This window comes from Chironomus tepperi, unplaced genomic scaffold (assembly GCF_022539635.2).
Source record: "Chironomus tepperi strain 1889 unplaced genomic scaffold, CSIRO-AGI_Ctep_v1 contig_244, whole genome shotgun sequence".
In the NCBI taxonomy this organism is placed as follows: Eukaryota; Metazoa; Arthropoda; class Insecta; order Diptera; family Chironomidae; genus Chironomus; species Chironomus tepperi.
In genome coordinates, this window is record NW_027226366.1 from 230,119 (window position 1) to 255,895 (window position 25,777).

The 25,777-nt window shown below is 31.7% G+C and overlaps 2 protein-coding genes across 2 annotated transcripts; both read right to left on the bottom strand.

Moving 5' to 3' along the window:
* Window positions 1-1,478: 1,478 nt before the first annotated feature.
* LOC139091380 (uncharacterized) lies at window positions 1,479-4,184 on the bottom strand. The gene is made up of 2 exons (XM_070641433.1): window positions 3,203-4,184; window positions 1,479-1,881 (listed from the first exon to the last, which is right to left on the bottom strand). Exons 1-2 carry the CDS (start codon window positions 4,164-4,166, stop codon window positions 1,556-1,558), a joined length of 1,290 nt encoding a protein of 429 aa, XP_070497534.1. The 5' UTR covers window positions 4,167-4,184; the 3' UTR covers window positions 1,479-1,555.
* A 1,704-nt stretch (window positions 4,185-5,888) lies between these two features.
* Notum (palmitoleoyl-protein carboxylesterase notum) lies at window positions 5,889-25,369 on the bottom strand. Its single transcript, XM_070641353.1, has 6 exons — window positions 25,169-25,369; window positions 10,156-10,276; window positions 9,833-10,097; window positions 9,436-9,773; window positions 9,174-9,374; window positions 5,889-9,111 (listed from the first exon to the last, which is right to left on the bottom strand). Exons 1-6 carry the CDS (start codon window positions 25,202-25,204, stop codon window positions 8,066-8,068), a joined length of 2,007 nt encoding a protein of 668 aa, XP_070497454.1. The 5' UTR covers window positions 25,205-25,369; the 3' UTR covers window positions 5,889-8,065.
* Between the last annotated feature and the right edge of the window lie 408 nt (window positions 25,370-25,777).

Here is a 25,777-nt window from a genome sequence, read left to right on the forward strand (position 1 = left end):
GAGCATAGCTTTAGTACACATGAACCGAACATTGAAAATAATGATGCAGCTGTGTTGTTTTCGGATCTTTTTTCTCATTATTTTTCATCAAGAATTCCATTTTTATGATAAATTCTTCAGCATCTCGTGCCACAGTGTTTGTAAGTAGAGGATGATGATGATTTCTTAAGCATTTCCTCATCAACAATTTCAAATAGACATCATTCGTATGCAGCTTGTCATGACCATTTGAAAATGAAAAATTATTCTTTATATTAAAATCGAACAATGCATTAAATTGTGTATAGCTTGTTGCTGCATCGCACACATCCAAAAACGACCTCAACAGGAATGTGTTTTTACACCTTAAACGGCCTTTGAAATAATTATTGAGTGTATAATTTGCATCTAGATTTACACGAATTGTCTATTTACTGCATACTTTTTGAACAAATAATTAAGGCATGCGGTTTGACCAATACACAGTCGTATAAAGCTTGTGTATGGATAACAAACTCAATCGATTGTTTTTCAAACATATAATTCACATTACTGCTTATGATCACGTACTGTTGATACTTTTAATTTGCATGGATTTTTCATTAGTTTGTGAATGAAACTAGCAAAAAATGTTTCGCAAGTAGGTGGATGACTTCACATCTCATATGATTAAATTGATTGAGTAATCAATTTTAAGTTGTTTTTCATTCAAAATTCTTTATATATGCACTGAATAATAAATTTTGAGTGAGTAATGTAGCACTTTGAATTTATTTCACAATACATTTTGATCTAACGAACTTTTGAGATTTGAATTTTATTCGTTAAGTTTAACGATAATAGTTTTGTTTACATTTTTTGATAAAATTGAAAATAAATATTTCTGAGTGTATTTAATTGAAATTGCTGATAATTGGAAGGTATAAAAGGCTACAAAGGATTGAACTCCTTAATAATAAGTTCAAAAAGTTTAAATTCCAAAGAATAAACACAGTAATTATAGAATTACTGACAATTTTTTACATTTTCTAGATAGATTCTTACTTAAACATCCATAAAGTTAGTTCTCAATCTACTGATGTATTATATACCTGCAAATATTGACTTCAGCCATCGTCAAAGTGTTAAGTACTCACTCGCGCCTATTCTACTGAAAATTATTCATTGCAAAAAGTCGCAAAAAAGTCGTAAAAAATATGTGTAAAGTCAGAGAGAACACCTACATGCATACGATAAATCTCAAAGTGATCTTCACATTGATGACATCAGCGCTGAGATAATTAATTAGATAGAACGCTATAAGTAAGTTATTGTTTCATGAAATTTTTGCAATATGGAATATCCATATGGCCACAAAATTATGAAATTGAGCATGAATTGGCAAAAATTCAACTCCAAGTTTTGCTTATCAGCTCATTTGTAACTAAATACAAAACATTCTGTGCACTTTATCTCGCACTTGATACTTGGCTGTAAATAATTTAAATAAATAAGGAAAATTAAAGTTGAGTCATGCATTTGCATACTGCCTACTTTACAAGCGGTTTATTTACTTGAAACTATAAAGATAGAAAGTTTACAAATCAATAACAATGAAATTTTGCTTCGACAAAGCCTTTTGGTGATTTACAGAAAGAGAAATGTCGATGAGATTGGTCGAGAATACATAATCAAGGGAAATAACATTCATCTTAGTATTCCATGGTCCAGTCAATGTCGACAACATGAATGAGTTAATATTATCAGTATTTCCTTTTGCGTATTTTGCACTCAATATCCATCCATCATTGTTATCAGTTCCATATTTTGTGGACATTACTGTTCTTATAACTTTCGCCACATTCTCGTCGGTTTTCATTTCACTTCGTTTCCATGCTGGCCACAAAACCGTCTCATTTTGTTCTGAAAATATTAATATTGATAATTTAATTAGAGAAGGAACTGAGAATGTGAAAGGCACATGTTCTGTGTACATTATTAATATTGGAATTCATAAATTTGCGAGTTTTATTTTGTCAACATTTCATTTGTAATTTTCCATTGAAGTTTCCGGCTGACATTAATTCTTGATGATTTCATTGATTTTTAATTCAACAAAAACAATTAAATTCTTTAATATTCATTAGTGAGCTGCATATCAATCAGATGATTGGATTTTCCAGATAAACATTCTTAAAATTGCGTGCGTGAATGGCAATCTATTCTAAATGTTATTGATTAGTAAGTTAAACGTAATAGGGAATATCCAGTGATTATCTAAGAAGATGACAAATTAGTAGGGTTCGTCCAAAACTGCAGGCTTGCAGCCATGGACGAACTATAAGGTACAACAGGAAACTGCAGGCCTGTGGATCAAAATCCAGGCTTTGCACAACTCTACACTTGTAAATTCGCTGTTTTCTGATATAGTTGGATCTATGGAAGAATGCAGTACCAAAGACTGACTGGATTGTCAATAATTCTCATTTGATATTGGAAATTGTCAGGCATAAACCAGCGATAGAGCCAGCTTTAGGCGCCATCTGAACATCACAATTGATCTATACGGCCAGCGAATTAAGTAAATAAGTCAACAATCCTATAGTCAATCTAATGTTCCTTATCACTTTCTAAACAAGATTGCATAGCCTTAGGTTCAGTAAATGAATAACTAATAACTATTTAAGCTTGATTCTAGCATTTAATATGAAATGCTCAATTCCAAGACGAATCTTAAAGATCAAATAAGAAGCCTATAAATGGCAACAGTCTCACTGGATGTTACCAAGGCTATAATTTACGGACAGCTTATTAAATAGACAATTTTGTCATTCATAAAATATTAATGAGATGTTTGCAATTATTGAATGAAAAATTCATAACAATTTTGCGACATGAGTAATCACGACTTTATATTCTGGAATTGATTAATTATTCCTAGCTTGAACAAAAGCCTGATATTAATGATATGATAAATGTTTCCCAAAATATTGTTTGTTTGACGTCAAGCACTCATTGTGCTAACCTTTTTATCTTGAAAGTAATTCCATTTATCAATAAAATTGACGGAATGGTAATGACATTTTTTCAGCTATAAGCTGTGAATCACTTTACAATGTGATTTCCAGGCATTTTGTTATTATCAATTTTCCGTCTGTAAATAGCTTAATGGGGACGTACTTAATGCAATATCAAATTAATGAGATCAGTGTCAAATGCAAAATCGATAACAATAGCTACTTACCTGACTTAACAGTCAAATCCTCATAATTGTATAGGATTATGACATTTTTAGACAAGCTTTTCATCTTCTGGATGGTGAAGTCACATGATTTTCGTCCATTATTCATCACAGCAATATGTCCGAACATATTTTGTAAAAGTTTCTTAAAGATGTCATGTGCACCTGATGACTCATGGAAGCCATACGAGAAGTTCATAAAATCGAGGATTAAAATTTCATTGGAAATTTCTGCAAACTTTAAAATATCTTCAAGAACTGGAAATATTGGCGAAACTTCATGTTCTTCATTAAATATCCAAAACCTGCTTCGGATGTCCAATGACTTGTGGAAGCTTCGGAAGTATCCAACTGAGAATTCTAGATATCTTACACCAAACACAAGTTGGTGCCAAATGTCAAGATTTTGATGGAAGCTCTCGGGTTTCAAATGAAGACGTCTTGAATTTCTTTCGGTTGAATAACATCCAGAACATTTTGAGCCTGGAATGATCAGTTCCTTCAACGGAAATAGCCAAAATTCTTTTGTATTGCTCATCCACTGAGGATTGATCTTAAGGCAATCAAAACTAGTCACATGATTTGATTTGTTGAAGCTTAATGCGTAATAATTCAGACAAATTCCATCTCTAGTGTCAATTGGAACTGGCTGCGACTCTTGATAACTTTTGAGGCTCCATTTTGATGGCAGTTCCAAATTTTCTAAATTTATTTTTGTGTCAATTTGCCCAGTCTTGAATTTTTTCGGAATAAATTCACCAATCGCTGGCGTTTCCTTTAAATATGGATTCTCAGAATAAATCTTAACTGTCGACGGCAAGTCCGGACAATTTGGATCCCAACTAGCAACTAACGTTGCATCCTTTAAACTCGACGAATTTGATGATATTGTCAAGTGTACAGGACAAAAACTTTGAATTTTGTGAATTAAATTTATTATAAAAAATATTTTCACGAGCATGTTCATCTTTTTCAAGTGCTTAAACGATAACTAGCTATGAGATAAGTGATATACTCTCTTTCTTGATGCTCAATTTAGGCTAGTTAATTTATTTCTTGTTTTATGTATTTATGCTTTTTAGAGTTGAATTGGGATTTTTTTGTATGGAGGTTTAGAGCGCATTTGATGGAGAATTACTGGAAGTGCTGATATGCACTTTGATACCCTAACAGGCTAAAAGGCCGTAGTTACCGTAGTAGTATTTCTGTATCATGAAAGCATGCTCTTTGCCTGTTAGGGATGTTAAAGTTCAATCCAGGGTTGGTCCATCTTTATTGCCCAATGGCAGACATTAGATGGTTAGCCTCGACCAATACGGTCCAATGGCAAGTAAGCTAGTGAGTCATGTCACACAGTCTAGACAACACTGGTTTGCTGTGCCATAAATGTCATAAAAAGATTATTTATGTGGCTCCAATATATCCATCAAATCAACTTATATAATTCCATACTTACTTAGTCTACAATGTATTCCACTGAGGTCATTCACAATCTACAATTCTATCCATCTATGATGCACTCATTTCACTGTCTCTAAACCACAGCATAATCTCATAATCATACAGAACTTAATAAAAATGATGATATAAAGAGATTCAACAATGTGCATTAATAAGGTCGCTCATAATCCATAAATTGTAGCTACATCATGCTTCTGGAATAAATTCAAAATTATGTACGGAGTACTCAACTGTTCCTGTAAGTAATCATATGTGAGCTTGAATTAAGTGTAACGAAATTTCCTGATTAAATTAAGGCACAAATGCATTTTCAATAGTTCAAAAATAATTTATTCATTAATTATTTTCGTTTTGGACATTATATTATTCGAACATGTTTTTCTACAAATTTTTTAATTCAGTTATGTACAACAATTAATTATAATTCTAATTATGATTTTCTAAAAATTTTATGATTTAATTCTTTTGGGTTTTTGTCAACGACACTAATGAGTTTTTTGGAGGTGAATTTGATAGAGTTGGTCAGATTTTTGATGATTTTTTAATTGATTAAATTTGTTTTCAATTTTTAATTTTTAAATTAGGTAAATTGAAATTTAAATTTTAAAATTTGATTTTTTTTTCAAATTTTAAAATTTGATTTTTTAAATTTCAGAATTTAAAATCTTTTAAATCACAAAACTTTAATTTTCAAAATGAATTTTTGTAAAATTTCAAAATTTATGTTTCTTGAATTGAAAATCTTGATCATAAGTTAAAAAATTTTAAAAATGTAAATTTTTAAAATTAAGATTTTGAAAATTCAAAATTTGGATTTTTTTGGATTTCAAAACTTAAATTTCTAAAAAGTTTCGAATATTCTGAATTTTACAAACTTAAATTTTTAGTTATTTTAAAATCTGAATTTTTAAAGTTCTTAGAAATTTTAAAAGTTGAATTTTCATGAATTTTAGAATTTGAATTTGAAAAATATTCAAGAATATTCAAGAGTTTTGAAAATTTCAAGAATTTAAATTTTAAAGCGTAAATGAAATTAAAAGTTTAGAATTTGAAAAAAATCAAATTTTGAACTTTAAACAATTTTTAAATTTTTCAAAATTTAAGAATTAGAATTTTCATAAGTTTTAGAACTTGAACTTTCGAAAATTGTTCAAAATATTTTTAAAAAAAAGTAAAATTTTAAGTTTATAAAAGTTTATGATAAACTAAATTTCAAAAATCTGCCCATCCCTAGCAACCCCAACCCCCAAAACACCCTTCTTTTTCATCTCAATTCATACCACAAATTACAATAAAAATTTCAAATTTCTACAAATTTTTTTTTGTTCCTTTCTTATCCTTTTCTTTGCATTGATCGATCGCAGAAATAATAAAAAAAAACTCAATTACAATAAAAATATAAAAAATAATTAAATACATTTTAAAAAGGTGCAAACAAAGTGAATTAATTAAAAAAAAAGCAGGTACTTTGATTTGATTCATTTTTCATTTTCTATTATTATCATTATTTAAAAACATTGTTTGAAAAGATACATTTTGGGATCACTAGATATGAATATTTACAAGGAGTTCCGTATGTGGATGCTTGAGGTAGATTTCTAGCTATTCTCTATTATAATAATTCCTATTGGATATAAGATGTGATTCATGTGATAGATGGTAAGAAGTTGTCATCGTAAGTGATGCAAGAGTTTATTAAAGTTTGCATGATTGATAATTTATTTAAGATTAAAGTCGTTAAAATGAGATTACTTAATAGCTTACATCAGCATGTCTACTGATGACAGATTTGTAAGATTTGAATCGATTGTTACCTAACGGCGCAGAAAACCACTAAATGCTATAGGTTGAATGGTTTAATTAAAAATTTTAATACAAAGGTTAGTCTGATCGCTACATTGTAAGGTAATCGACTTATTGGGTGTGCCAATAGACATGTTGGTGATTAAAAATGCAAGTTTGTATTCTAATAAGCTTGCTTATGAGTTCAGTGGCACTTTTGTGAGTCATCAGACTTAACAGTGAGCCAACAGCCACAATGGTGAACTCTTAGACACAATGATGGGCTCAAAGACACAATGGTGGGCCAACAGACACTATGGTGGGCCAACTGACACAATAGTTGGGCAACTGACTCAAAAGTATCCCAACAGTTACAATATTGACCCAACTTTTAGCCAACAGACTCATTATTGGCTCAAAAGACTCAATGGTGTGCCAACAGGCACAATAGTGCGCCAACAGACACTGTAGTTTATTAACAATTAAATTAAATATTCTGCAGATCAGCAAACTTATTAAAATCCCGATTCACTTACGATTTACAATGTGAAGTTCTTATCTCTAACATTAAATAAGTTAAGTACAAGAGATTCACAATCAGATCTATAAATTGACTTTTTTTGTTCTGAGATTGAGATATATCTACAATGTTTTAATTCTTGATTCTTTACATTGGGTTGTGATTTGGCAATTATGTTTCATCATTATATGTATACTTATATTCACAACATCATGTGTGTGTGTGTGTGTGTATAGGTTCAAAGTCTACTAGAATGTATAAGAAAGAGACTGAAGTTAAGTAAGTTTAAATTATATAGATAAGTAGGGTACGATAATAACAATTAAAATCATGTGCATTCCTGAGACATTGAAAGTCGCGTTTCTCATATGCAATTTTAGTTAATGTCTGATAAGATATAGTCAGTAAGTGTTCATTCATATCTTCATCTTCTTTGTTGTCTCACTTATATGGCTTCCAATTTGATCAATAAAAAGTTAATACAAATAATTCATTTTTCTATGATTGTATGCAGTATGCCTTATGTATGATACACGCTAATTCTTTAAACGAGGACAGTCTTTATATTTCTTTTAAATTAATTCTTTTTTTTTAAATATTTAATATTTACAAAAACTTTTCATTTTAGTTCCTCATATTTGATTCCTTAATTAGACATAAAGTTCGAATCGCATTAATAAATATCCTTAAACTTAATGGTCTCACTAATAATGCATATACTACGGAATCTTTAAATAAATTAAAATCCTAAATTTACATCTTAATGAACTTTTTCGTACCTAAAAGTTAAAAAAAAGTTTTGCGTTTCCATGACTGGGACTGTTCCTTTGTTTTAATTTGTTGTTGCACTGTCGCAGACTTATTTTTTTTTATTGCCTAGCTTATTGAGTATGAGTTTGCTAGTCACATGTCTGTGAAAATGCGTATCGATCATCAACATTCGATGACCTTTTTGATTGCCATTGCATATCAATTAACTGGATTGTTTAATACTTTATATGTGATCTTAAGTACGATAATACATTAATTTCTTTTTTTATACAATCTTTGCATCTAATTCTAAGCAGAAGTTAAAGTCCAGGATGAGATAAACTTAATTAACACTAACTTGTTGATTCAGTAAATAATTTAATTAATTCTTTATGATCCATATTGTTAAGTGTTTGCATATCTACACCTAATGCTTGTGCAACAGCATCCATATCTAAACCGAATGATGTTAAAAGCTCTAAAAATTTCATTTCCTCACCGGTAAGAGGATTTGTTAATGATGGACATGAGTGATTACATTGTGGCCAACTGCAGCGCTCTAACAGCCTCAATGCACATTTTTTTGGTTCCTTAATTTCCATCAATTGATTTTGTGTCTTTAGCAACTTTTGACGATTATGCTCACCATGTCGTCGCTTATTTTGACCTTTCTGTTGTTGCTGTTGTTGTTGCTGGTTCTGTTGATTTCGTCGATGATGCTTAGGTATTCTTGTGGCATTTCTTGCCTCCATTCGTTCAAGTCGTCGTCGTTGATTCGCTTGTTGACGACGATTCTTCTTCTGCTGCTTTGCAACTGGTTCATTTTCAATAATCTTTGGCAATGAATTTTTGTTATTCATTTCATTTTCCTGAGGTGAGCGCTGTGCGCGTGGAGTTTGATTTTTGGTTTCCATTTTTTGAAGAAATTTCTCTTGACGTCTTCGTTCACGACGCTCAAGTTTTCTTTGTTCACGCTCTTCTGGTGTGAGCTTATGACGACGACGCTCCTTGCGTCTTTGTTCACGTTCTTCATGCGTCAGTTGTGGCTGATCGCTTTGATGACTTTTTCCTTTATGGTTTCTATTATGCTTATTTGGACGTTTATTGTCAGCGAGTTTAAGGATAATTTTTCTATCCTTAAGTAGTGAATTCTCCCAACATCTAAGCGAGTCCGTGAATGACACATCATCAATCTTAATATTCTGCCAATCACGCTTAGTTAGGACTGAATGTCCTATACAGGATGGTGCAAAAACTGCTGTTACATTCTCAAGTGATTCTCTTAAGGCACCGCCCATCTCATGAATGTAGTCCCATTGTTGTGGAGTTACTGGTGCACCAACATTATCAGCTCTCATTTGTGCTTCATCAAATAGCCATTGGAAGATAAAGAGAGGTGCTGGAAAATTAAATTAAAAATATTCAATTTCTATTCATGGATCAAGGAAGTGACTATCTTACATTTCAAAGTGTTGTACAGTCTATGTCCAAAATAGCATCTCCATGGTTCTTTCTGTTCAGCAACACAATCATCAGGCAATACTCCATCCCATAATTTCCATCCTTGTCTGACTGCTTCAGCAGCAGCGACACCAGGTGTAAATGGTTCTCTATCCAAGAACCATCCTGAGTCACTGACACCGCGAACATGAACGTTCAATCCTAAAATAATAAAGAATATTTTAAGTAAAGGAATCAAGTCACAAAGATCCTCAAAGCTTACCTCTTTCGTCTTGTAAAAATGCTCTCATTTTATCCAAATTAAGCATAACACCAAGACCTCCAGCTGATGATCCAGCCATCAAGAGATCAGTTCCTTGAGGATTTCCAAGACCAAGTGGAATAAGATCAGCAATAACTTGACGGACAATAAGTGATCCCATAAATCTAAAACTGTCCCTTGACTCTGGCTTTGATCGTCGTCCACTCCACGAGTCACTACTGCAGTATGGAACAAATACATGATTTGCATTGTACCAGTATGGATTCTCAGTTGGTGACGGTGACAAAATGCCACCAATATCTCTCGTCTCTGGCCATGTTGTTGATGTCATCAAATGTCTATGATGAAATTAAGAGTTATTACAACATGTTATAATATTTAAGCAGTTGCTAATTACCTCATTTTTGTCCATCGCATTTTACATGATTTATGGTCAAAGCAATACCATCCACCTTCGAAAAAGACAACCCATCTCTTTGATCCCGGTGATTTTCTAAGATAAAATCCAGCTTGTGATCCATCATTGCATGTGATGTCTCGATTGGAGAGAAATACTCTCTTTAATTTTGTAGACTTTGACAATCCATTTGTAGACTTTGATGACGATTGAGTTCCATCAGTTGTTTTACCTACTAGCCGCTGGATGGAGTTAGTCTCGATTCCTGTGGATGTTTAAAATTATTAACGGACTGTTCATTTTGTTGGATTCACAAGTCTTACCTTTATTTTGTCGACTTATTCTTGTTGAATTATTTCCATTATAGCTAGCATTTAAATTCGATGTAAACGTCCTACAATCACATGGAATGTATGGAAGTGTTAGGGCAACTGTTAAGATTATCTGCAATTAGAATGGATGGAATTTGAGATCATTAGTAAATCATGTCGAAAAGTATCAAAAGAGTCCAAAAATGGATATGAATTTCACTTCACATAAAAAATTCTTATTGCTTGTCATATAAATACGTTTATAGGCTTGTCAGCTATATCAATTGCTCCCTGTTACACATTTGTTATTGTGTCTTATTAACGTGTCTTGTTGATAAAAATCAATAACGAAAGCCGACAGATTGAAAAATTTAATAATAAAAACCTGTTCCGTCATTTCTCCATACACACATATGCAGCAGTGCCTTATTAATTTCTTTCGCATTTTAATGGGCACTTGGCAATCTTTTTGAGTGCATTACCGACAACTGAATTTCAAAATTTATTTTTTTGAGGACTTGATTCACATGTCGGGAAAGAATATTTATTTAAAATATATAAATTACAATATCCAGCACAGATTTACTGGAAAATTGTCATCGGAAGCAATCAAATTTTATCGTTAAAGTCTTGATCGTTTCCTCTTCCCACCGCCGTCGTTAGACAAAGAGTCATTTTTGACCTATAAAGAGATTTCCTCTCACATGTCTTTAAATCCAGGCACAGAAAAAGCAAAAGTAAGTAAAGTTCATTGATGTCATTTTTTGGAATCTTTTAAGGCAGTTGTGGGGAATCTTTGTGTCGCGGCACACTAGCGTGACATGAACCATATGCCGTGTAGGGTTCTGGTCGAGATTTACCACTAAGGTATACTATGACACACTCGTATGTATTATAAGGTTTTGGTCGAGCCATACCACCAATGTGTGCCATGAACCATATGTCGTGTAAGGTTTTGGTAGGGGCTTACCACCAATGTGTGCCATGAACCGTACAACTTGTAAGGTTTCGCTCGAGGCATACCATCAAGGTGTGCCATGAATCCTACAACTTGTAAGGTTTCGGTCTAGGCTGACCATCAAGATGTGCCGTGGCATCAAAAAGGTTGCCCACCCCTGATTTAATAAGAACTAAAGCACAGAGCAAGGTACGGAGAACAGAAAAAATGAAATATAAACACACACAATTTTGCATTCATTTCCTTAACATTCCATGCATAGCTGTCTTATTTACATGCATACGGTATTTGTAAGATTGTTTCATTTTCTAATTAGCATTGTCCATTTATATATTTGACGTAAACGAAGTGAGAGATCGAGATCTGTCAAAAAAAAAATATTGTATAGCTTAAGTATGTGATTATTTAGTCTGCCGCTACTCAATGTTTGAATAAAGAAATGTTTTTTCAGAAATGGAGCAAGAAGCGAATGAACAAACATGGAAAGAGTCAAATAATAAGAAAAATAACTAGAATGGATAGCACGACTAAATACGGGAATGTTTAATGATAATAAAATGTCTAAAAATACCAATTTTTGTGTAACAGACAAACGAGGAAAATTATATGACACAAAAAAAAGTTTATATCTGATTTGCTTTTATGTAAATATAAAGAAAGATGCCGACAGACAAAAAAAAACTAAATAAGTACATATATAGTAAGCTATTTTACAAAGGAGCCCACCAATTTACCATTCGGTCATATAGTAAACATACCGACAGTCATCAATATTGATGATGATGATGACGATGATATAAAGTGGGTAAAATAAGCATAGAGAGTGAAACGATAATCATAAATAAACAAGCGTTTCAATGAATTAAAAATCCATTTATAGTAGTCAGGAGAACTTACTTTTTTACTACAGTTCAAGCATGTTGAACATACAACAAAAAATACAGCGATTATTTACATTATTATAGTACATATTTAAACTTATGTTGTGCTTTTTTTTTGTGCTGTTTGCTGCTACTGTGATTGGAAATGAGTGTTAAACATGACGATTATTTGTTTCCCTTTCTCGCCTCTCTCATCGCACATTTGCAACTATTTATTATGCAATAAATTGCTTGTAAAATGTTTATTACATACAAATCGCGAATTGCTGTGGAATTATGTATAAGTGATGGGTAATATTGAGTTGAGGATTGGGTAATAAGGTATTTAATGATGCGATCTGGCCTAAGTTGTCCAGAAAATTCATCTCGAGTGGACAGGGTTTTAATTTACTGGTTGTATGTTTAATTCTAAAGACGACTAATGTCTTCGTGACTCGATTCTTCAAACTAGATGTACAACCTGACAATTAAAACCATCCCATATGCGCACGGAAGTCAGAACACTGACAGAAAGTAGTTAGAATTAGAATCAGCTAGGAACAGAGCCACTCTTGATCTGGATGAGTAAAAAAGTATGTAAAGAAGCTCCTTGATAGAATCTATAGTGAGGAAACGCTCTTTTGATGACCAAATATTGAATAGTTCAGAAGTAACAGCTTGTCTGGAAAGGTGTAGCATGGCAAAGTTTGGACTGCACTGATGTAGAGCTTATCCTTTGCCTATTTGACTGCCACAAAATATTGAATCAATTTAATAGACATCATTAGCGATCATCTCCATCTCCATCTTCTTCTTTTTCTTTACACTTTTTTAACGTGTCGCGTTTGATTTCCATCAATTAATTTATAATTTATTTTCAAATAGTCATTTTATAACCGCATGCATTTATGAATACATGATGATAATTGCATTATATATTTCTTTCCTTAAATGAATGTGTGAATCACTTGTATTTGTGGTGTGTGCTTACAAGATGCACAAATGTAATTGTTATGATAAGTTGTGATGGACTCGTGATCAAATGATGAGATGGGGCGATCTTGATTGTAGGGAATTGATGATTGTTGTAGAATTTAAGGTACAAAGTGAAAGCAGAACTTGAGTTTTCTATGACAAAATTCCAGTCGACTTCGAGCTCTGTGTGAAAGTGAGTCATAACAGATTAAGCATATTTGTGTTGGAATGGCCGTAAATTCAGTACCAGATCAACTTGACTCAAGCCTGAAGCCAGATTTCATCAAAGCCATTTCTCCATCATGTGCTTTCTGGATAAGTGTTGTAAGGCAACCTTCCAGAGATCTTTAACCTCCTAACTCATGATGACGTAGGTTCAATTCCTGTCTCAAAGACTCACCAAAAGTCTTAAAATAAATCGCAATATCCTCAACATTAACTACTAAGTCACAACAGCCGCAAAACCCCAAATCGTATGCAAAAAAATGCAAACACATTGCCATCAAAACAAAAATATTGCAAAAACCTCAAGAGAGTTGGAGAGACAAAAGAAGGTACCCACAAAAAGCCTTGCGAGAGTGAGAAGGATGGAGAGAAAAAAGTTATCGGTATTGAGGAATTTCTTCTTTCTTTTGATTTGCGCGAAAAAAAAAAGTATAAAATAAAAAAAGAAAAATGGGCAATAAATTTCTTTCCAAATGAGATACCATTGACTCAGCAGAAAACCGCAGCCTTTTGCAACTTGCCGACACTTGCTTTTTAAATCTTTTCCCATTCCCGCTCATTCACTCTCTTTTTTTACACCACACAATTCTTCTTTTGTACACCTTCTTCAAACTGATCATCATTATTCTTATTTTTTTTTTGCATTTACATCGTTAGACTATGTCGCGCTATTATGAAGTATATCCATGATGATCATCATAATGAATTTCATTCATAAAAATGAAAAGAAGATGATTTTTGGGTTGGAATAAAAAGAATTAACTAACTAAGTACGAACAGCAAGTACAAGCGAGTATTAACATATACAAAGACGTACGTCTCTATGGATATACTCAAGTTCGAGTCGAAAATCATATACAAAATTGTGAAAAAAAGAAAATTATAATAACACATTTAACACACAAGAAATGAGAGAATTGATTGTGTCGGCATTTTACTTTGATGTTGGCGCGTAGTAATTGCTCGCATTTTGATCAAAAGAAAACCCGAAGTAACAAATGAATCCGCAAAAACCAAAACACATTCTCTCTCGCTCTATGCTGCTTTTGTAGCTTCGGAAATCTGTTTACGTTTTTTACTTCTTCTTCGTCGACTTCTTTAACTTCTTTTTATTATTAATAATCTTTCTTTTTTTTTTTGATATTTTATGTACATCTTCTCCAACTTGCTGCTGCTTCTGCTGACTTTTTTTGCTCTCGCGACAGAGAAAAAAAATGAAAAATATTTTGTTGATAGAATCGGAGACAAAAAGTCAACATATGTGGAACAGATAAATCAAAATTTGTCCACTAGATAATCAGGCTAATAAATCACCATCTTACTTCCACTATAAATCAAATGGTGGAATTTTAGGAATTTTTTGATTTAAATTCTTCTGGTTAAAAATACATTGGATGAAAATTTAGTTATTTTTGCAGACAGGGTTGGTGGATTGGGATGTTGAGGCTGAGGGACAAATGTTTGGGATCTATGAAAATTGGGTCTTACTCAGACAGACCATCGGGTATGAATCAGGGCTAAGCAGTAGCGTATAGATTGCTTACATTTAGGGGAGTTTTGGGTACAAAAAGGATTTGACGTCGATACGCTCCTGGGACTAAGGTTTGGTGGAGACTGATGAAAGGCTTGAAACCAGATCTTACATGATTTATCAATAAAATTGAGTTTTGATTTAGATTTTGGAGGGACAGGAGCACCATCTGGGTTAAGATTCCAAAATAACCAGATATTGAAACATTCTATTGCAATTTGGATCTAGATATGCTATGCAATCTGGACAACAAATGATTTGGATTCAGACCACATCTAATGGATGTCATGGATCACAACTGATCTGTTAAGAGTCTGACCTGGCTCAGAAGGTTTCAAATGCTTCGAAGATCCACTAGCGCAGTGTTATCCAGACTTGTTGCACCGCAGCACTCCTTGATTATTAGCCTCGAAACCGCACATGGCATATGGTTCACGCTAGTGTGTCGCGGCACACAGATTGAACAGCACTGCACCAGTTTAGATAGATACTACAAAGACTATCCAAACACCAACACTGAATTGTGATTAAAAACCCATTAAATCCCATTCATTATTAAATAATATACATCTTTTCATCTGCTACTTCTGCATAGTTTTCACAGCCTGCAAATGTATACATTATCGATCTGCAAATCAATCGATCGCGTCTGCTTTTTATAAAAAATTTTTTCTCCTTTTTTTTCTTTCTTTTTGATTTCTTTTACTACAAAGAGAGGAAAAATAATCAGCAGTTAAGAGTTCATTCATAAAAAAAAATCGGCACATTGAGTGAGTGGGAAAAAGTAAAGTTATCGATTGGGGGAACTGAACTGAACTGTCAATAGATGATGTTAATAAGTGTAATGATAATTATCTTTTGTGTTTTGTTGACTTTTTACTTTGTAGATTGCTAATTGGAGGAATGAAATATAATTAAATGGACGTCAAGTGGCGATTCTATGAAATTTTCAATTGATCAGATTTATTTTTGAAGCTATTTTTAAATTACTAAGAATTGTTTTTAATTCTTTTATTTTTTCAAGATTTTTTTGCAAATATTTCACACACAGAGAGATATCGACAGATTTATTGGCGAATTGAATCAGATCTTTTATAAAGAAATCTTTTGAAATTGCCTGTAGAGCTCAGCAAGCTTGCATCCGCAATACTGTTGTGAATGATCTACTGTTGATTTAGTTAGTAAGAGTAGATTAGTTGATTTAATAAGTAGGAGTTTCAAATTTTGAGAATTTATACTGAATTATTAGCTGCATGCTCAAATGTCGTCATCACTAACAGAGATTTAGCATGCTCAACCAGTACTAATTAGCAGAGAGCTGGAGATAATCTGGTACTGGTTGTTAAATTTATGCTGTTGTCCAATGCAACAATAATAGTTGAACAATGAGAACTGGACAGATAAATGCAGGTTTAAATGCGCTTTGAGCCACGATCCCTAGGAACCTCTGATAGCTCAGTTGAAAGAGCATGCGATAAGGAGTAGTGAGAGGTGGGTTCAAGTCCCAATCGGGCTTTTTCTCTAGAATATTTTAAGTAGCAAGATTCCCAACACTGGTAAAGTACAGAAGTACTACTAAAGTGATTTGGATATACACCGTGCCATACCCAGAACCATAAAAATCTAGCCTCTGCTAGATCTGAGCGAGAACTGAGAGCAATCATCTCAGATGGTCTGTCTTCATGGATTAGGTTCAATCGGTTGTCTTGAGTAAACTCAATTTGTAGAGAATTTTGAGCCACGAAGCACACATTAGATTGTTGTACAGTACAACTTGTGCCACAGCACACAGTTAGGACAACACTGTGTTTAGACCACACCAATTCTAGTTATGTTGAAATAAAGAAAACTACTCAACTAAAGGCAAATTCTGTTGCAATCATAAAACTACGCAAAGCAATAAATTTCAAAGATAATGGAAAAATAATAAGAATTCAAGAAAAAAAGTTCCAAGAACAGATTTAGTAAAATATGCTCCTTAAATCATTCTCATATACATATTATTTCAAACGAAATTCAATAAATTAGGCAAAAAATTCTCATTACATACAAAAATAAAGCTTCATCTCAAAAACAGAGAAACAGAGTAATGAGCGGATAATAAAGCCTGAGCAAAAGATGTATATTGGCAATATGCGCTAAAATAATTTCCTTTGTAGTCATGTACATTGAAGATTGAAATCAATAACTTATTTAAGATGAGAGGGAACATTATATTATATTTTTTTTGAAGTTTATTGAAGCACCTACTCGCTTTTCTCACTTAATAATTTTCAATCAATACAAATAAGCGATAAATCACGCACTTGAAGTGCCCTCAATGCCTTTGACTTTATGAAAAAAAATGAACAAAAAGAAGATCTTCAAACTTCACAAGAATGTTGAAAATAAAGAAAAAGGAGAGTGAAATATCAAAAGAAAATGGAAAAATTATTACTGTATAAACATAGACACACAAACAGCGGGGGAGGAAAAAGCAAAACAGCAGCATTAGCAATTGCCCTCGATCAGTTAAAAAGATTATTACAATATTCTCTTTTTTTTCGGAAAACTCTTTGAATTTTTTTCTTTCCTTTTATTTATTTTCAACTTTTCCTTTTCATCTTATCTCATCGAGGCACTCTTTCTTCTCTTAGAGAAAATATTAACTTAAGTGCAAAAGAAGCCAACGTTTGTTGAAGAATAGACGAAATGAGTTAGTATGTTGTTATGAAAACTATAAAAAGTTGCAGAGCCAACTAGGTTAAAGCGCATGAAACTTAAAGATTCTAACGGATTTTTGAAATTTGAAAATTAAAAATGAAGAATTTTTCTCACCTCGAAAAGTTTTTAACAAAATTTAAGAATACTACATCGAATTACCAATAGAAACATATTCCAAAATGATATAAAAAGTGGCAAGAGTCAATCAAAATGATTTTTATCCAGCCAGACCAAACTGATCAAAAGAATTTCGACATTTCAAAAACTAACATTTCAAATCTCAAGAAAAGTACTAAAGTCAGTGTTTTAAAAATAAACAAATTATTTTCTTTCTCTTTAATTACACATACACGAATGAAAAGAACATCAAATAGAAAAAAAAGAAGATATTTAATTTTTTGTTTTCTGCTCTATGTAAAATGTGAAATGCTCTTTTCTTTGCTCTTTGCTCTTGCACACGCGGGGGCATCATCAAATAAAATAGCTAATTAAGTTAAAAGAGAGCAAATAAAGCACTGCTGCGCTTCCTTCAGAAGAAAGAAAAGTGAAACATGAAACAAACAGACAATAACAGTCTGATAGAAAAGCAAAGCACAGCGGTGAGCGGCAGTGTTTGAGTATGAATGTTTAAAGAAATTTTAAACTTTAATGTTATCGCTGTGTATTTTTTTGGAGGTATTGCAGTTTATAAAGCTTGATTTGTCTAGTTTTCAGCAGGTAATTAATTAATAAAATTTCCTTTGAAGTGACAACAATTTTGTTTAATTTGTGTAATTAAAAGTCAAACAAAATCTATGGGAACTCTGCCTCAAGACTATACAGAGCTTATGTTGAGATATGCGCTGTATCAGACTAGAAACTAGACTTCTATTGCAACCAACCTTTATCTTGTTTATGAATGAAATCAGTATTTGTTGAAGAAATGTAGGAGAATAGAGGAAAAACTTTTGAAGTCAGTGTTTCATTTTTAATAGTTGAATGAAATTCTTTTTAATCTTTTTCCGCTCAAGTACTTCCAAAGAGCAAACTTTTGATTTTTTATTTTGTTTTATCTTAGTGAGTCATGAAAGTCAGACTCTTATGATATTACATAAATGCCGAAAACATTGTTACAAAATGTAATCTATCAATGTCTAATTGACATGAAAACTAATTTGTGGAATGTTTTCTTATGAATTCCCAGAGGCGACATAAAGTATACATGCATGTTCTCGTCCGTGATACTGTATGATCAATTCATTTGTTGCGTATTTACATTGTAATGCAGTTTTTACAAACAGTTTTTCAAAATTTGAATTTTTACAAAAAAATGCGGTTTTTTGTCTCACTTCGAAAAGTTTTTGTGCAAATTTACTTAATCTACAGCAATTTATTAAGATATTTAAACTTAAACATGTTTAAAAACATGGCAAGAGTTGCCTACAAAAGGATCTATTCAGAATACTAATCTAATAATCAAAAAATTTCAACAAACATTTTTTGTAGGTAGAAATTTTGTAATGTTTGCATTAATACCCGCAAGTAAAGAAGCAATAAATGAAAAGAACTCGGCTACTTGCGGCATGTGTGATAAATATTACAACAATATACTTATAAAATGCAAGCTAAACGAATACTATATAATGCGTATATAATATATTATAATATATGCTTATAATCGCGAAAAAATAATCATAAAAAAAGAGAAAAGTACATAATAATCGCATAAAAATCAAGCGGTGAGATCAAAAGTGCCGACACAAGCAGCCAAAATATCGGAAAATAACAATAATAATAACAATATAATGATAATAATAAGAATAGTAGTAACAATAATAAAATAATAATAATAATAATAATGGGGTAATAAGTAAGAAGAAGACGAAGATGGTATAGCAGGAAAAGAGGAGATTTACAGCAGAAAGAAGTTTAAGACAAATATGTAGCAATGAATCTTGAGCCAATATCTCAAAAGACGATTATAAAACGAGGCACATTTTAGCCTGCGAAAAGCCGGGGATAGAAGGGAATGAAAATCTTTTCTTACTTATTTTCTTCTTTGTTTCATTATTATTATTATTACTTCTTTTTTTTTGTAAGCAACAAGCAACAAGTAAAGGAGAATTGAGCTAACAGGTGCTGATTTATGAATGTTATTATCTTCATTGCTTCTTCATGCTCTTTCTCTCTTTCCAAGTAATGTTTTTTTTTGTTTTGTATCTATCGTACATATGATGTGTACCTCTTGCATCCAAAATGATCATTGAATGAGTTACTTTTCGCACGCAGTTAAAGCAATTCCTTATTGAATAAATTCGCGCTCTTTTTTTATATTCTTTGATGAATGATAAATTAGATTCATTCATGTACGAGCTTACTCACATATTTAGTGAATTGGTTTGTATTATTAAAAAATGCGTCTTTGATGCTCCGCGCAAAATAATATGAAATTGGAAAGAACGGCAGACATACAAAAGAGAAGGCACGAACAGGTGTTTTTAAAACACCAAAAAAAACTTTATTTTTCTCCTTTTTTGCACTTTTTTTTTCTGTCCGAAGAGAAACAACAGAGGATCTTAGGAAGACACAAAACAATGAGGCATTTTCGGACAATGATGATGATGATGACGGCTGCTGAATTTCTTCATAAGAAGAGAAAAATATTTTCCCACGCAAAAAAAATAGCCTAAGATGCAGATAGAAAACCACCTGCGACATGAAACTAAATTTCAAGGAATCGATCTTGATACTACGCACATGTCAGGTGGGTAAGATTCTTTGCAATATTGCCTATTGTTATAAAATTGTAAGAACTTTACCGCATTGCATTGTATTGTTTTGGATGTGGAATTAGGGAGGGCAATGTGGTTTTTATTATCCCCTTACTGCAGCAAAAGGGATTAAGGTAATGAAAAAGTGTTAGAATATCCATTAATTCCAAGGCCATGACTAATGCCTTCGTAGAACAAAAAATCTTCACAATTTTGCAAAAAGGAATGCTGAATAGCATAAGGCAGAAAAGATGAAAAGTGTAACGTGTTAATTGGCATAAAAGTGACTATTTTACTGACTTAATGCTTTATCAATTAACGTCGCCAAGCTAATTAAAATCCATATCGATTTGGAGATTATTGTCTTTATTATGGAAATTATTGAGGGAAATATACTAAAATAAAGATAAATATTTTTGACATTAATCCACGATAATTTTTAGAATTAAACTAATCTGTTCATTGGAATTTGATTGAGAATTCTTGGAATTGATTTTATGGATGTGTGATTTTTGAGATTCAGAAGCTGAACTGGTTTGAAATTGGTTTAAATCGTCGGTTTAAAAATGTGTTTAAGTGGTTTGCAGACAAGAATGCCATTCAGTATCGGCAATTGGCAGACGGAAGCCAATTGACAGACGAAAAAGGCCATAAATTGCAATTGAGCTGCACGATCAGCAAAGTAATTAAGTAACAGAGTGATTTTCAGGGGATATCCAACATTAATAGTTCAAATTTGCATATTGCCAGTGTTTCTAGTCAGATTTTAACTGTTTGATGGTCTAATCATAAGACGGGCATCAAGGAATCCAAATGACACAATGCCTGAAGGACGACAAGCTGGGTTCAATTCCCACCCACGTCAAAAAATACATTACACTCAAAACTCATTACATTTTCAAGCTTTAAGGCAAAGAAAATCAGCACTTAACTAGATTCAGTTCAACAACAGCAATAAAACACTCTCTATAGAAGCAATTCATACACAGTAAGACCTAACAGCACTAAATCATTTAAAATTCACATTATGCAATTACCGAAAAAAGTCTTCAAAAGAGGAACAAAAAGAGATCTTCTATTTCGTTCTAGGCAATAAAAGTTTTTGATAAGCGTAAAAATTTTCATTACTCGAAAAAAAGCACTGCTGGATAAAAAGGGTCTGCAATCCATCACATAAAAAATAAAAGATTTTCTTTCTCGACTCTTTTCATTTTTTTGAGGGCATTGAACACAGACACGCACAATAATCATATTACTTTTTAAAGAAAAAAATAAAATCAGAACAGAAGAATATCAGATAAAGAACATGCCGAGAGGTGGGAGAAGGAGAGAGTGAGTGAGAGACAGTCAATTTTCGTTTTCAATAGTGACAAACTTTTTGGTTATTAACGAAAAAAAAAAGAGAAAAAAAACTTCAAAGCAATTTTACCGACAATTTTATTACATGTTTTAACCGTTTGATGCTTTTATAGGCCAGATATCAAATTAGTCATTGAGTTGAGACTCTGGCTCATTTTTTTTTTATTAAAAGGCAAATTAGGAAATTTTCTCTGCTGCTGTCTTGAAAATCTAATTACAAAAATTCTTTAGAATTTACGGATGCCTTCCTATGAAGCTGATTATTGTTGTTGCTGTGATTCTTAAAAGGAATCTGCATGGGGAACCTGCAAGGATCTTAAAAATTTCTTTTTTTTAATGCTTTAATAGCCTCAAATTTACGCACAGTTTGTGTCTCTCTACCTTTGTTATTGCCTTTCGGAATCTATACAAAGTATTTTCTTCAGACCTCCGATACACATATCAATAATTTACAGTCATAAAATTAGCAATTATTCAAAAAAACAAGAAGAGATAAAAAAGAACCGAATTGAGAGAAAGAGAGTGAAAATATCGAGAGAATTGCATAAATTTGTTCAAAAAAGAGAGTTGGATGGACTTGTGAGAGGTTGTAAGTGAGATGGAACGAGAAAAGTATGGAGCGAGTGAGTGAGAGCAAAATAATCGGGGCGGCAAAAGATCAAACGAATAAAAAAAACATGCCATTGTAATCGTGTAGAGAGGTGAACATTATAAAATACCAAGGCATCTTCCACATTATAGATTGTATGAATTTATATTGCTTTGCTGGATGCTGGCTGCTGCTTCTACTTTCGAAAAAAAAAATTATAATTATGGAGAATTTTTTTTTTCTATTATGTCTTTTATTATTATATTATTAGTGCTGCCGTTATTGTTATTATTGTTATTTGTTGCGTATTAAAATGGATGATTGTAAGTAGCTTATCATTATCATCAATTCCATTTGGAGCAACTTCTTATGTGCTTTTTTTCATTTACTGCTGTTTAAGAATTTTGATAAAATAATTAAAAGTTATTCCTGTTGAGTTGGATGTAATCTAGTTAAGTAATTGACTGAAGTGCATTTATAAAAATGTAACGGTTTTTTGGAATTTGAATTTTTTAAAGAGTTTTTTAGGTTAAATTCCATTCCAAAAATGCAACGGTTTTTTGGAATTTGAATTTTTTGGACATTTTAAGGTTAAATTCCATCAAGTACTAAATACTTTGTTCAACATTAAATGCCACAGCTAAACGACATTCTAATAAGCCTGCGATCAACCCACACAAAAATGGAGGGAAAAAAAATGTCATAGAACCCAAACAAGCACGATGAAATTCCTGAATTGTCCACCCAATTCCACCGTCATCACGATAATCATGAGTAAAAACAATAAATTTAATATCAAGCAGTATTTCTTGCTTCCATTACATACTTATTTATATGTATGGCACACATCTCTCGCTCCTCTGGTTTTTCTTTTCTCCTTTCTGTATAGTTGATTTCAACAACATTAAACACGAATAGCGCGGCATTATTCCTTTGATGTTTTACAAGTGGAGAGAATATATCTACTACTAGCGAAAGACATGTGTACGCGATACTAAAAAAAAAATTGTTATGTTTCACAATTCGAATCAAATGTCGACGTTGTCGTTTTGTTGTCGTTCTCTAGTAAAGTAGTAGCAGCAGCAGCAGCGGCATATGATATGCAAAAAAGGAACCTAACATGTAATTAACAATCGCAATTTATGATCGCGGTCTAATAAAATTAATGAAATGATATTTTTATTTTGTTTCTTTCTCACTCAACTCGTTGGCTGACTCGATTCATTCTTCTTTGGGCATTTGGCTAAGGCATAAGACAGAGAGAGAGATGTAATTTACAATTTGTATTGATGATGATGAGCGTCGGCAGATGGAAAATCAATAGTGCGAATAAAAACAACATTATATTGCGGTAAAGTGGTGTGAACAGATTTGATAACAACAAATTAATGGCTATGGGAGAGAAATGATTGGATGTGCTTCTATCGATTGATGTTTTGCGACGAGAAGGAAAAAACATATTACATTGTAAACTAATTTATAGTTTTCATTATAACGATACAACTATTATTAAGTAGATTCCATATACAGAGATATATATTTTATTGATTCAAAGGAACTTCCGATTTTTCAATAGAAAAAAGAGATTCATGCGTGTGGGAGCGGAACTATATTTCTTTTCTTCTTCTTTTTTACATCATTCGGATTTGAAAATTATTGCTTTTTGGAAACAATTTATCATAAATTTCTTTCTAAATTCTTTTAAAGGTTCTTGAGAATCAAAGAAAAAATAAATCCATTTGTTAAAGCCATTATTACAGAGAAATGTGAGGAATTATGAATGTTGAGTTATTGCTGTAATTATTATTTTTTTCGGAAGGGTCTTGCTCGAAATCAATCAATTTCAAATATGGATTTTTTTAACTTTTTGAAGTTATGCAAATCATATTTACAAATTCCTTCACGTATGTATGATTCTTAGAGATCAAAATTGGAAACTGAATTCTTAGAAATTCACTGGATGTCCATGAAATATGTATGTTTAATGTTGAGGAATTTGAGGAATTTATGAGAACAATTTGTTAGTTTTTTTTGGAATTTTTTGAAATTTTTGTCGATTCTTTCTGCTTATTAAAGGTAAAGATTCTGTTCTACTTATTAGGGTCATGGGAAGCAAAATTGACTTGAATTTAATTAATTTGTTGGTCATTTTTGGATCTTTAAGTTGAGACAAATTCGAAAATTTGAGAAATGACAATTTTTGTAATTCAGAACTATTAAAACTGAATGAATTTCTCATAAATTTAACAATAACCACAGAAATACTATATTAGTCCACTAATGCAACTGACAAATCATAACTATGATCGCCAATTCCCTTCAAACATTCCTCATCAATCCCCAAGTTCATAAATTTTTGAAATTCCATTTCCATTTCTTTTCATGCTTTGATTTTTTGTCGATCATGTCAACGATATGTTGAAAAGCTTGACAATTTTTTTCATTTCAAAATTTTCTCTCAGTTCGTAAAAATTGTGTATTTTATTAGAAACGAAAATATTTTGTAAGAATTTTATGACAGATCTGAGGACATTGGCTTTGTGAAAATATGAGGAAATATGAAATGTTATTGAATTTTTTTGTAATGTTAAATGACTCATTCTGAGCAGACACGAAGCATGTTTACAAAATTGAAGTTCAATTTTATAACGTTCATTTGAAATTTGAATAGTTTTTATTGTGCATAGTTCAAAACCCCTTTTCATACAAAAGTTCAGTCTATTTTTGAACTCTAAAGAATAAACATCATTATAAAAATATAAATTCGTAAGGAAGTCGTTTTAATTAAACTACATTTTCCTCAATATAGTTTCATTGATATTTTGGAACAATATTGTTGATTTTATCGATTAGACAGCAATAAGACACAATAAAAGTTCAATAATCATTCATAATTGATGATTGTTGAGCTCTTTACTTGAATTGTAAACTTTTATCCAAATATCAAGATCGAGGAGTTTTGCACAACTTCAGACTAAACTCTTGAAGTGAATAAATGATTTTTTTGGACTTTTTGTGAAGAAATTTCAGTAAAATTAATGAGAAACTATTAAAAATCAAAGAATCAAGACTCACCAGAATAATTTTGAAATTTCTAATTTTCTGCTCCATTTTTCATGAGTTTTTTTTGTTTTGTTCTCCAAAAGATCTTTGTAATATTGATGAATTCAACACCTTTTTGTTCAAAGGTTACTGAGATAATTTTTTTTCTTCAAATTTTCTTTTTTTATATTTTCAAAGTGTGTTAATGGAAAGATTTTGATTAATTTTACTATCTATCACTCATCCAATTAGATCAATTATGATAATAATAATAATTTTTTTCTTTTCATTCTTTCATGTGTATCAAAATATCATTAAACTTTTCATTGAACTCTCTTTTTTAGATATTTTTTTTGTATATTCGAGTTTAAAATCATCAAAAATATTTTTCCTTTGCATTCAATCAATTTCGACTTTTTTTTTGCTTTAATTTTGCACCCCAAAAATACAAAAATTCACACATCAAAGGAATTTTTAATTTTCAAAAAAAAAAATTAATTACAGCAAGAAAAAAAAATTATTTTCAATTAGTTCACTTCCACAATTTCTGGATGAAATATTATCTTTTGATACTTCATAATTTTTTCACTTTAAACTTATTTTTTATATTTTTGTATTTTATAAAATTTAACTTTTTTATTT

What these genes read in the sequence shown, in the direction of transcription:
- LOC139091380 (XM_070641433.1), bottom strand. Translation starts at nt 4,166, where the DNA reads ATGAACATGCTCGTGAAAATATTTTTTATAATAAATTTAATTCACAAA. An exon ending in GGATTTGACTGTTAAGTCAG is followed by an intron (nt 1,882 to 3,202) that starts GTAAGTAGCTAT and finishes TAATATTTTCAG; the next exon opens with AACAAAATGAGACGGTTTTG.
- Notum (XM_070641353.1), bottom strand. Translation starts at nt 25,204, where the DNA reads ATGGAGCAGAAAATTAGAAATTTCAAAATTATTCTG. An exon ending in ATGCGATGGACAAAAATGAG is followed by an intron (nt 9,774 to 9,832) that starts GTAATTAGCAAC and finishes ATTTCATCATAG; the next exon opens with ACATTTGATGACATCAACAA. An exon ending in ACTGTACAACACTTTGAAAT is followed by an intron (nt 9,112 to 9,173) that starts GTAAGATAGTCA and finishes TTAATTTTCCAG; the next exon opens with CACCTCTCTTTATCTTCCAA.